This window comes from Sturnira hondurensis, unplaced genomic scaffold (genome assembly GCF_014824575.4).
Source record: "Sturnira hondurensis isolate 20B ecotype Veracruz unplaced genomic scaffold, ASM1482457v3 Scaffold0008196, whole genome shotgun sequence".
Taxonomy (NCBI): domain Eukaryota; kingdom Metazoa; phylum Chordata; class Mammalia; order Chiroptera; family Phyllostomidae; genus Sturnira; species Sturnira hondurensis.
Window position 1 is genome coordinate 7,267,874 of NW_028080827.1, and position 12,259 is coordinate 7,280,132.

At 39.2% G+C, this 12,259-nt stretch overlaps 1 protein-coding gene across 4 annotated transcripts in view; it reads right to left on the reverse strand.

Annotated features, from left to right (window-relative positions):
* The window catches only part of MYO5A (myosin VA), a 185,177-nt gene that overhangs the window by 82,715 nt on the left and 90,203 nt on the right, over positions 1-12,259 (reverse strand). For all 4 annotated transcript variants that reach the window (XM_037054650.1, XM_037054649.1, XM_037054648.1 and 1 more), the window contains exons 7-11: positions 11,029-11,110; positions 7,778-7,885; positions 5,946-6,052; positions 1,771-2,036; positions 1,057-1,138 (exon numbers count right to left, since the gene is read on the reverse strand). In XM_037054650.1, the coding sequence (XP_036910545.1) occupies positions 1,057-1,138; positions 1,771-2,036; positions 5,946-6,052; positions 7,778-7,885; positions 11,029-11,110 (645 nt within the window). The remainder of the gene's footprint in view (positions 1-1,056; positions 1,139-1,770; positions 2,037-5,945; positions 6,053-7,777; positions 7,886-11,028; positions 11,111-12,259) is intronic.

Sequence of the window (12,259 nt, forward strand, 5' to 3'; positions counted from 1 at the left end):
CTTGCACTTACTGTGCCTGTCAGGCAGTGAGTACTCTACATATCTTAACTCATTTCATCCATAAAACTATGTGCAGTAGGCACTATTATTGCCCCCATTATACAGATGAGGGGACTAAGGCCAGGAAGGTCAATTAACTTGCCCAAGTTCCTCTGGATCAATGCAGAGCAGGATTCTAACCAAGGAGTTCAGCTCAGGGGCACTGTGCTCTTCACTATTGCAATCTGCTACCCTCATTTTTAAGTGCCTCCAAATCCCTCAACATCATGACAATGCTCTCCTATATTTGACATTACAACTTCAGAAGAGGTACTCTCAAAATATGCCCATTGCCCTTGTCTCAGTAAATATCTCAAAGTGTTAAAAAGAAAATACCATCTGTGAAAAATATGTAGGAGCCCTGGCTAGAAGGCTCAGATGGTTGGAACACTGTCCCATACACAAAAAGGTTGAAGGTTTGATGCCTGGTCAAGGCACATGTCTAGGTTGCAGGTTCGATCCCTGGTTGGGGCACGAACAGGAGGCAATTGATCAATGTTTCTCATCTCATTATTTTCCCTTCTCTCACCCCCCTCTTCCCCTCTCTTAAAATCAATAAACATATCAAATGAGGACTATAAAAAATGTGGAAAAGAGAATATGTTCTGAATTTCTGTTCTGGTGTCTTGCTAATACAAGAGTTAAGCAAGTTCCAAGTCCACACATTTAGCCTCAGGCACCACAAACTGAAGACTGTGCCTTAGGCTCAAAGCTCCGTAAATGCCATGTTACTATCTAACACACTTTCTGCTTCCCTCGATCAAATTACTTGTGCAAAATTTCCATTATTCTCAGGCAGCAATCCAAGGACGACCTTGAATCCTATCTGGACCATAAATATTTTTCTAATGTTGCATCACTTATTAATCATAAATTCCTCAGCAGTTTAGCTGTCCTGAACACCAGATAACACTTGTAATTTATAACTTCATTTCAGGAACTAGAATGTAAGCGCAGACTAGGAATTCAAGAAAATAACTTAAGGCAGAATATTACTCAAATAAAGAAAATTCTTACCATATTGAATTGTTGCTGTAGTTTTTCATTTGCGTAATTTATGCAAAACTGTTCAAAACTGTTTATCTCAAATGTTTCAAATCTGTAAAACCAAAAATAATATGGGAAGAGGAGAAAAAGGAACAAGTAGCTTGTAAAAATACTCCAAATGTGCATATTAGAAAGAATTAGGAAATCCCCCAACATCGGGAAGTTTTCTTTCTACATTAGTGAGGGTAAAGGTTTACAAGTCAGTGTAATGGGACGTGCGCCCAGCAGACAGGCCTCAGTCAAGATGCAGAGAGGTTTTCTAAAAGACTCCAGTGTGTAGCTGTTTTAACCAGCATGAGTTTTGAGGGAGGCGCTAATTCACCCCCAAGGGGGGAACACTCAGTGCTATGACAAAGCCATTTCTCTTGCCAATGTACAGACTCAGTGTTTACATACACACAGAGGGGAACTGGGAATAGAGAGCTTATAGATTCTTTTGAAAATCTGAACCAGATAATGAAAAATTAGGCATCAAAAGCACACATGTACAAGAAGGATTTTAAGAGTTAAAGAATGGTACTCAGAGAAAAAAAACTAGCAAATGAAATAAGATTTTTAGAAATTCTCTTCTAATTTTTACTTCTTACAAGTAGGAGACAGAATCAAATACCCATGTATTTGAGTGCCTAGAAAATCTCTAGAGAGAAATGCTCTCTGGCAGGTCACTGAGCCAAGAACACTTACCCATAAATGTCTAGCACACCAATAAAGGAGTGCTGTTTGACAGCAGAATGGAGAGCCTGATTGACATGATCTACAATCCAGTTAAAGAGCTTGGCATAGATGTGCTTGGACAAAGCATCACGGGCATTCGTAGCCTGCAGCTTGGAGATGGGCTTGATATATGTCTCTGTGGCGGTAGCCAGCTTCCGGTGGCAGAGCCAGTGACACATCTCCTCATAGTCCACGCCCATGAGGTCACAGAATATGCTGAGGGGTTCATGCTTGGGCTGCCAAAAGAGCATGGGTTATTTCCTATGACCAGATCAAATATGAACTTACTGAAAAGTGCTAACCAAGCGGTAGCAAATAAAACCCAGCCACTTCTTTATTATAACAAACACCAAGATCACTGAAAGCTGATCAGTGACAATAATCAAAATCATCCATCAAACCAGCAACTAGACAGTATCTGCAATCTCTTCTAGGGCTCATTTCAAAAATTATCTGTAACTCTTTTCAGACATTCGTATTTACTGAGTGCCTACTGTATACCAGTAAACAAAAACAGACATGGTCCCTGTCCTCCAAGTTCTAGGGGAAATGGATATTCATCAAATAATTACCCCCTAAAATGCCATATTACTACAAAGGAGAAGGACACTGCACTAAGATCCCAGGTGAGATGAGTGCGCCCTTGTCAGGGAGGCAGGGGACAGCTGCCTTAGACATGGAGCTTGGATCTGAAAGACAAGTAGGTGTTAACTTGGTGAAGCAGGAAAGGAGGGTCTTCCGAGCTGAGGACACAGCTGATGGAAAGTCCTGTGATGAGAGAGTTACCGTCAATGTGAAGGACTGAAGCTGAGTGAGGGAGAAGGTGTATGAGATAGAGCCAGAGACAGGCAGAGGCTGGACCTTGGCTGGTCTTTACCCTGAGAGCAATGGGAGGCCATTGAAGGGTTTTACAGAGTAACTCGATAGTACATTAGAATCTCTGTAATCACTTACATGACTGGGCACTCAATGAATATCTGTTTAATCGAATCCATATTAGTGTATTATATTTTTCAAACCTTCACTCGCATGTTTCGATTAAATAGGATAACATTCCTGGGGAGTAGGCAGGAGGACACTGTAATGGCTAATTAACAAATGAAGAAATGAGGGCCAAGGGAACCGCTCATCAAAAATCAGATGGCCAATTTATGTCAGAGCTGTCATTAGAACCTGGGTTTCTTGACACCCTCATCCTCTTGCCCTTCCTTCTTTCATCTCCCCTCCTCCCAGGTAATTATTTCGTAATCAAAAAGCACCATTACCAACAGCACAGCTGAACTCCCTTACCTTAAATAAGCAGCTATTTCATTCATACATATACAAATGACTTGACACCATTTAGAAGTGGATCACTATGGTGAGTCAGAGATGGATTTTCTTTTATTTATTCTAACTGGCATATTTTTTGGACTTTCCAAATCTGTGGTTTAATGTCATTTCGTAAGTTCTAAAATTTGTTAGTAATTATCTCTTCAAATATTATGTCTGCCTTACTACTTTTTTCTGTTAGGAATTCTCATTAGATTAAAATTAGAATTTATTGCTCTATTCTTCATCTCTCTTACTGACTGTTTTTCAGTGCTTCATCTCTGGGTCTTATCCTGATTTTGGGTCCTTTTTTTCACATCTATCTTCTAGCTAGCTCATCAGTTCTCTCCTCAGTTGTGTCAAACCTGCTATTAATTTCTTTCTTAGAGGGTTGGCTCTGCTATTCTGTTATATTTCCTTGCTCCTTCTATTTTGTTTCATTCTGGGATTTATGATTTTTGATTATGAGCCAATAATTCTTGTAACTTCCCTCCCAGAACTCTCCTGAGGCCTTGACTGAAAGTGGATCCTCCCAAATAGGCTTGCATTTGCTTCTGTGCGGCACCTAGAGCCTGCCATTCCAGGACAAATTCAAGCTAAGTTTTCTGTCTGTAGCTTTCTGGGATCATCAGGGAACTATGAAATCAGGCTGGGAGTATGGATGATGTTCACTGCTATAAATTTTTAAGTAACCATTTTTTCCACCTCTAATTAGCACCAAGGCTTGAGGCAGATTAGTTTTTCTTTGTACTCTTGGTGGGGGTGGTAGACAAGTTTATAATTAGCTCCCCAATTAGGGTCTCAGTTTTAGACAGTGGTTACCTTATTTGTTCCTCTGTTTACATAAGCCCTAGACTTTATCTTTATTCTTTTGCACCACATCTGCCTACGAAAACCTAAGCTCAAGGTCACTTGTTTCTGCAAATACCCTCAAGGTGAGCCCTAGCTCCAGGGTTATGCTTTGTTCTCTGAGTTCTATTGCCACCTAGTTTTTAGCCTCTGAGTGGTTCTTATGCATTTATTTTTTAAATATTTTAAAAATAATTTATTCAGCATGAAGGTCAGTCAGAGCACCTAGTCCAAAACTGCTGTTCCTCATCTGTAAAATGTAAGAGACTAAACTGAGATAAGAAGCGAAACTACTTACTCAAAACACAGAATGAGTAAATAGTAGAGTTGGGCTTAAACCCAGGCAAAGATACTGAAAATATATTTCAAAACAAAAGTTGAATTTATCTAAATTTAGGTCACACAAGTTAATCTACATGTAAGTTTGCCAAAATCAACCCAGGTATCTGAAGAGTGAAATGTAAATCTCAAGATTGTCTTCTAGCCCTGTGCAGGTAGCTCAGCTGGTCAGAGCATCATCCTGATACACCAAGGTTGTGGGTTCAATCCCCAGTCAGGACACATAAAAGAATCAACCAATTAATGCATAAATAAGTGGAACAATAAATCAATATCTCTCTCAACTCAATAAAAAAAAAGGCTATCTTCAATTACAATTTTTGAAGAAATAGGTTGGAAATAAAATTAATTACATTAAAACTTCCTCTATTTTAAGTTAAAAGATACCTAATAAATATATATATACCAGAGGAGATCCCCAAAACACCAGAATTATCTTCTAGAGGGTGGGCCCCTGGTAGTACAGGCTTCCCGTGCTAGGTGGGTATTCTAGGAACCCATCTGTATCAGTGTATCAGCTGGCATTGTTGTGAGAGGCTACATTTGGCTTCAGTGAATTGTTTTGAACACTCTTTCAATGCATTTGCCCATTTCATGATTTACCAGGACACCTGCCCATACTGCACTGAGTGTTCAGTAGTTTTTGACCAAAAAAATGGCATGACCCCCATGCCCCACCCTCCCTATTCACCTAATCTCACCCTGTGTGACTTTTTTTGTTTCTCTAGATGAAAAAAGCCCTCAAAGGGAAATGTTTTGCTGATGTGGAAAAGGTGAGAAAAAAAATGGCAAAAGCACAACAAGGCATCAAAATTGAGTTTAAAAACTGATTTGAGCAGTGGAAAAAATGTCTCAATACGTGTACTGCATCAAATGGAGGGTACTTTGAAGGTGACAGAAGTTTAAACATGTAAGAATTAATACACAATTTTTAATAAATAAACTCCTGATTTTCTGGGCCCCCCCATGTATGTATGAGTGTGTGTGTGTGAGTGTGTATGTGTGTGTGTGTGTGTGTGTTGTGTGTTATCTTTGATGGCAGTGATCAGCAAATACTGCAAATGACAAATGTCCAATGAGGACAATTTGGACTGTCAGGTTTGTTATAGTTGAAACAAATGTTTCCACATATGCAATTGGGTTTTAAATCTCAGTGTGCTGTTATTACCATGTGTGGAAGAGATTATAAATCATAGCGAAGACAACCCATCTCACAGACATCTAGTCCCTCTTCCCAAGAGTAACCACTGCTAACAGTTTCTTCAATAGCTTTTAAACCATATTATATTTCCACAGCTGGAGACAAAAAGTTCTCAATTCTTGGCACTTGTGCCAAATAAACCCTTCTCTCTAGACTCACCAATCCAATGTTCACATCTGTTTCTCACCTCTGTTCATATGCATCACACACGTCTCCAAGTCTGAGTCTCCTAGCCTGTCTCTCTCTCTCTCTCTCACACACACACACACACACACACAATCACTGCGCACCAGGGATTAGAATCCACATTTCTTTATTTCAACTCAAGATTTTACATCTCTCTGACAATGGTAATAGAGAGACTTTAATGTATTTCTTCCCTAAAGAATCAACAACTCTGAAACACAAATCGACTACCAACACACTACGCTTGTTCTGAGCTTACAGGTATTGTGCAGCTGTCTGAATCTCGAGACGTAAATCCAACGTTGCCTAAGTGGAGAATGCCAGCAAGTATTCGGAAAATTCCCATCTGATAAGATTCACTAATTCCTGAAACAACAGAGTAAATGGACATGTGATTAATTTTAAAGCGGGAGCTAAACAATTACAGCAGACAATGTTAAGCCTATTTCTAACTCTTAAATATCACCAGACGTTGTGCACATTATAACATGTCATAGTTAACAATATCGCTGCCATGGCTGAGAGCACGACGTGTGAGGTGAGACAAATATGGACTCAAGCCTGGCTCTGCTCCTGACCTGCCATCTCACCTGGGCAGGTAACCTCACCCTGCTATGCTTCTGTTTTCTCATTTGAAATATGGGAATAATTGTGACTATCTCAAAGGGTGTTTATGAACGTTAAATGAGAAAATTCACATAGTATATTTACACACTATGTGTTATGGCAAATAGTAAACAAATTATGTCATCAATGTCACACACTAGATTTAAGTATTTTATTAACACTACTACCTTTTCTATCTATCCCTACTCCAAGTGCAAGTTGTAGCCCAATAAAGCTGTTTTAAATCAGATTATTTAATGACTTCTTTTAACTACAGACCAAGTATAAGTCAAAGAGGCCCCTAAATTAGAAGTGTTCAGGCTGTGTTGTACTCCACCCGATGAGTGAGTGCCCAAATGCAGGATTAGAGCAGGGCCTGAAGGTAAGGGAGGACAAGAAAGCCGCACAGCTCTTGGCTTTTGATCAGATCTGGCCTCATTTTTCAATAAGGTAAGAATTTCCAGAATATTAGAAATACGTATATGCAAGTAAAAATGGTAAAATTGTTTCCAAATATGTAATCATATCCAGGGTAACTGAGCATTGAACATATAATGAATGCTTTTTCCATCTCCTGCATTATAGCTTTTTCAAATTTCTAATTTTCTATTTACAAACAGATTTATCCCTAGACAAAGCAGTGTTTTTAAAAATTCAATATGCATATGAATCACCAGTGGTTCCTGTTCAAATCTGGATTCTGACTCAGGAGGTCTGGGGTAGGTCTGAGATTCTGAGCTTTTACAGACATTACAGCGGTCCTAGGCTGTGCTCGGGTTAACACCACTTTAAAATTAAGTTCACTTCAGGGCTCCCCTCAAATTACCAATATATCATTTTAGGTTTACTCATAATATGAGGTTTTTAAAAAACCACTGAAATCATACTCCACAGTTCTACAGATTAATTTATTTACCTGGAGACCTGATATTTTTTAAATATGAGGAACAAGGCAGCGACATCGAACCATGTCAAAGACAGTATAAACTGCATGTACTACATGGTTTTGTCACCCAGCTGCTCAGCCACATTTCCCAGCCACACACAAAAAACAAAAGCAAAAACACTGTGCAGTGTGAGTTTGTGCAGGAACCTGTTTTACTTATCTCTAGGTTTCAGATATTGTAAAAACTTAAGCAGAGTTAGTTAGTCCTAACTCCCTTGATGCCCTGAATGTGTGTTTAAATAGCTTTACTGAGGGACAATTTGCACACCTTAAAATTCACCTATTCTAAGTATGTGATTCAATAATTCTTAGTAAATTTGCAAAGTTGTGCAACCATCACCACAATCTAATTTTAGAACAGTTCCCATAAACCCAAAAAGAAACCTTGTGCCCATTTGCTGTCAGATATATTTTATAAGGAATGTTAAACCTCTCAACAATACTCACCATTTAATACGAAGCCAAGTCAATATTCCAAACAAAAATTGCTTGAGTCAAAAAGCTCTTTCTTAAAAGAGCTCAAGATAAAATCACATTACCTAGCAGAGTGCAGGCCTGCCTGGTATGTGCCATCTCCTTGGCATCGTCGACTCCTTCAATCACAGGACTGCCGCCTTGCTTCGTGTAATGAAAGTGATTTGCATTGCCTGCAAATAAGAAGATAAGAGATTAGCAGTCTATGAAAAAGACTTGTCTTCTTTTGTCTACTCTCAATCAGGAGCAATGACATTGCAGTTGAGGGTATAGAGTCAGGAGCTCTACTGCCTGTGTTTTCAGTTATATTTTAATATAAAACTCAAAATTAAGTAATAAAGTGAAATGTTTGTAGTTTATTTATCTTAACTGATGAAATGAATGGTCCTTTCCTAAAATGGTTTTATTCCAATCAATGTGCTTCAAACACTTTATTCCCTTCATCAGAAATCTCATAGGCCTCCATTACATAAACTCCTTTAACAGTTTTTCTTTTAATTAAGGCAAATTTTGAACATATACAAAAGTAAATGGACTAACATAATGAGCACCTATGTACTCATCATTCATCTTAAGCAAGTATCAACTCAAGACCAATCTTTTTTTTTAAGGTAGCTTCATTTTCTTTTTTATTTTTAAAAATATATTTTATTGAGCCCTGGCTGGTGTAGCTCAGTGGATTGAGCATGGACCTGTGAAGCAAAGGGTCACTGGTTTGACTCCCAGTCAGGGCACATGGCTGGTTTGCAGGCCAGTTCCCAAAAAGGGGACACATGAGAGGCAACCACACACTGATGTTTCTCTCCTACTCTTTCTCCTTCCCTTCCCCTCTCTCTAAAAAAGAATAAATAAAATATTTTTAAAAATATATATTTTATTGATTATACTATTAGTTGTTCCAATTTTTCTCCCTTTGCCCCCTTCTACCCAGTTTCCCCATTGCCTCCAGCAATCCCCCACCCATGGACATGATTCATGTCCATGAACCATGCATATTAAGTTCTTGGCCTATTCCATTTCCTACAACTGTTCTTAACATCCCTTGTCTATTTTGTACCTACCAATTTGTACTTCTTAATCCCTGCACCTTTTCCTCCATTCTCTCCCATCTCCCTCCCAAATGATAACACTCCCAATGATCTCCGTATCTGTAATTTTGTTTCTGTTCTGCTTGCTTACTTAGTTTGTTTTTTAAATTCCATGGTTGATAGTTGTGAGTTTATTGCCATTTTAATGTTCACAGTTTTGATATTTTTTCTTATATAATTCTCTTTAACATATCCTATAATAATGGCTTGGTGATGATGAACTTTAGTTTTACCTTGTCTGGGAAGCACTTTATCTGCCCTTCAATTCTAAATGATAGCTTTGCTGGATAGAGTAATCTTTTTTAAAAAATTTAATTGTTGTTCAAGTACAGTTTTCTGTCTTTTACTCCCATCCCAGCTCACCCCCCCCCCCCAGTGCTTCCCACCTCCCTCCCATTTCCCCTCCCCCCTTAGTTGTTGTCCATGTGCCCTTTATCCTTCTTCCCCCTTTCCCCTGCAATTCCCTCCCCTCTCCCCTCTGGTCCCTGTAGGTCCTTGCCTTTCATGACTTGGAATACTTCTTTCCAGCCCCTTCTTGCCTGTAAGGTTTCTTTTGAGAAATCAGCTGATAGTCTAATGGGAACTCCTATGTAGGTAACTCTTTTCTCTTTCTGCTTTTAAGATTCTCTTTTTATCTTTAACCTTTGGTATTTTAATTATGATGTATCTTGGTGTGGTCTTCTTTGGGTTCATCTTGTTTGGGACTCTCTGTACTTCTTGGACATATATATGTCTCTTTCCTCCACCAAATTAAGGAAGTTTTCTTTTATTATTTTTTCAAGTAAGTTTTCAATTTCTTGTTCTTCCTCTTTTCCTTCTGGCACCCCTTTGATTTGGATGTTGGTACATTTGAAGATGTCCCAAAGGCTCCTTAGCTTATCCTGGTATTTTAAAATTCTTTCTTCTTCCTGCTGTTCTAATTGAATGCTTCTTTTCTTCCTTATCTTCTGAACCATTGATTTGATTCTTTGCTTCATCCCCTCAACTACTGGTTCCCTATGGATTTTTCTTTATTTCACTTAATGTTCATATTCATTTCTGCCTGAGCCTTTTTTATGCTGTTGAAGTAGCCAATGAGTTCCCTGAGCATCCTGATAACCAATGTTTTGAACTCTACATCTGATAGGTTGCTTATTTCCATTTCATTTAGTTCTTTATCTGGGGTTTTGTTCTGTTCTTTCATTCAAGCCATGCCTCTTTGTCTCCTCATTTTGGCGGGCCCCCTGTATTTGTTTCTGTGTATTAGGTTGAGCTGCCTTGACTCTCTGTCTCAGTAGTGTGGCCTATTGTAGAAAAGCACACCCATAATTTGTATCAGGTACAGCCTTACGTAATCGCCCGGGCAGGGCAACCTGTGTTACCACTCTGTAGTTCTGTGTGGGGGAGGGCTCTGACAAGGGACAATGCTGCTGCCTGGCCTCTGGTGTTTCGTCCAGAAGAACCTGTCCCTGGCACCCGTCCTGATGCCAGACATTTCAACTTCTCCCTGTATGCCACTGGTGCCCTTCCAGCTGTTACCCTGGTGCTGAGTGAAGTCCTAAATCTGCTGCGGGCCCTTTAAAAGGAATCTCCTAAGAACCCTTCAGTTTCTTCTACTGCCCCAACCTTCACTGGTTTTTAAAGCCAGAAGTTACAGGGACTTACCTCCTGGCACTGGAACCCTGGGCTGGGTAGTGTGGTCTGGGGCTGGGATCCCTCGCTCTCAAGGTGTCCTTCCCAATTTCTATCTACTACACATGGATGTGGGACCACCCACTGTTTGTCCCTGCTCCTCTCTGTGCCAGTCTGCCATGCTTCTCTGCACCTCTCCAGCTCTCCACACCTCTCTGCCCATCACCGCCTCTCTGCAACTCCTACCCATCTGAATGAATGTGGCTTCTTTAAATCCTTGTCAGACTTCCATATAGCTCAATTTTCTGACTATTCTGGGTGGCATTTGTTTTGTAGTCTAGTTGTAATTTTTGTAGTTGTTTGAGAAGATGAGGCTTGTTTACCTACACCTCCATCCTGACCAAAGTCTCAAGACCAATGTTGTTGCAATCAGGCAGCTACTCCTCCTTCCCTATCCCTTGGGTTATATTGAAGCCAAGTGTAGACCTCTTATGTCACCAGTAAATACTTCAGTATGAGATATCTCCTTTTTAACAAGTAGGCTTATAAACTCATAATTATCATAAATTAACAGAAAACAATATTGTAGTACAAGAAATCTAATGCCATATCCATACCTAATCGCAGCATCTTAAATTCAGGTAACTTTGCTGAGGCACAAAGTTGATAAAAGATGTGATAGTTTCTCTCCTCTTCTGCCTTTAAAATAAAAAAGAGTTTTCAATGACAGCATTTTAACCTAAAACTCAGAAAATTCAATCATAAAATAAAGTTTTAATACTTAATTATGTCAGTGCAATAAACTGTCCTTTCCCAAATTTCCTAACACGTGGTTATGATTACTAAATCTTGTGGTTACTAGCCAGGTGCAAGGGGGTGAGTGAGCATCTGCTGGTCACATTCGCCACAAAACATCTGACAGTGACGCTTCCTGAACTCCTGAACACTTCCTATGTGGCATCATTATAAGAGACCATTGCCTTTGAAGGAAGCTAAAACTGTTTTTTTTGAATACTCAATATTTTCTCATAGTGCCTCTTAGATACACAGTCTTACTAACACCTTGAATGAAAAAGAATATCTTATTTTTTCCATAATTTAGACTGGACTATCTACTGTGGTTGCTTTACATTTGTAATAATACTGTAATAATATTTATGCAAAATTGAATCCTTATACTCTAATACCGTATCCCTGAATTCTGCAGTGTATTCAGCTGACTAAAGAATAGTGCAAGTAAGGCCAAGGTCAGGTTTCATTTCCACAGGGGCCTGATGTCTGCTAAAGAAAACCTATTACAGGACAGAAGACATGAAACAGATTAACAATATATCAAATGATCAAAAGCATGATTAGGCAAAAGATCAGGTAATTTAGCTCACAGACAACCCAAAAGCAGGTGGATCTACAGAAATGCTTTGGTCCTTTGTACATGAAGGACAGAATAAACTATGCTCTGGATGACTCATTTTGACATACCAGATTTCCTCAACATTATTTAGTACTGGGGATTGGGAACAAGTAGAATTTCTTTAATATCTCTAGATAACATTGCATTAGGCCTTAATGGTTTGTCTTAAGCACTCTTACTAGCCTCTGGTCACCATACCCACTTAACCTTTAATTGTTTACCTAGCAATCAAATCTGGACTAATTAAACCCAATCTTTTCTTAGATCTACATATTTCCTCCATTCTTTCTTTTGGCTACCAAGCATTTTAAAAAATAAAAACTACTGGAGGGGAGAGGGGAGGGAATTTCAGGGGATAAAAGGGAGGGATTTAGAGGAACCTGTATAAAGGATACATGGACAACAACTGAGAAGGGTGGAAATGGGAGGGGGGGAGG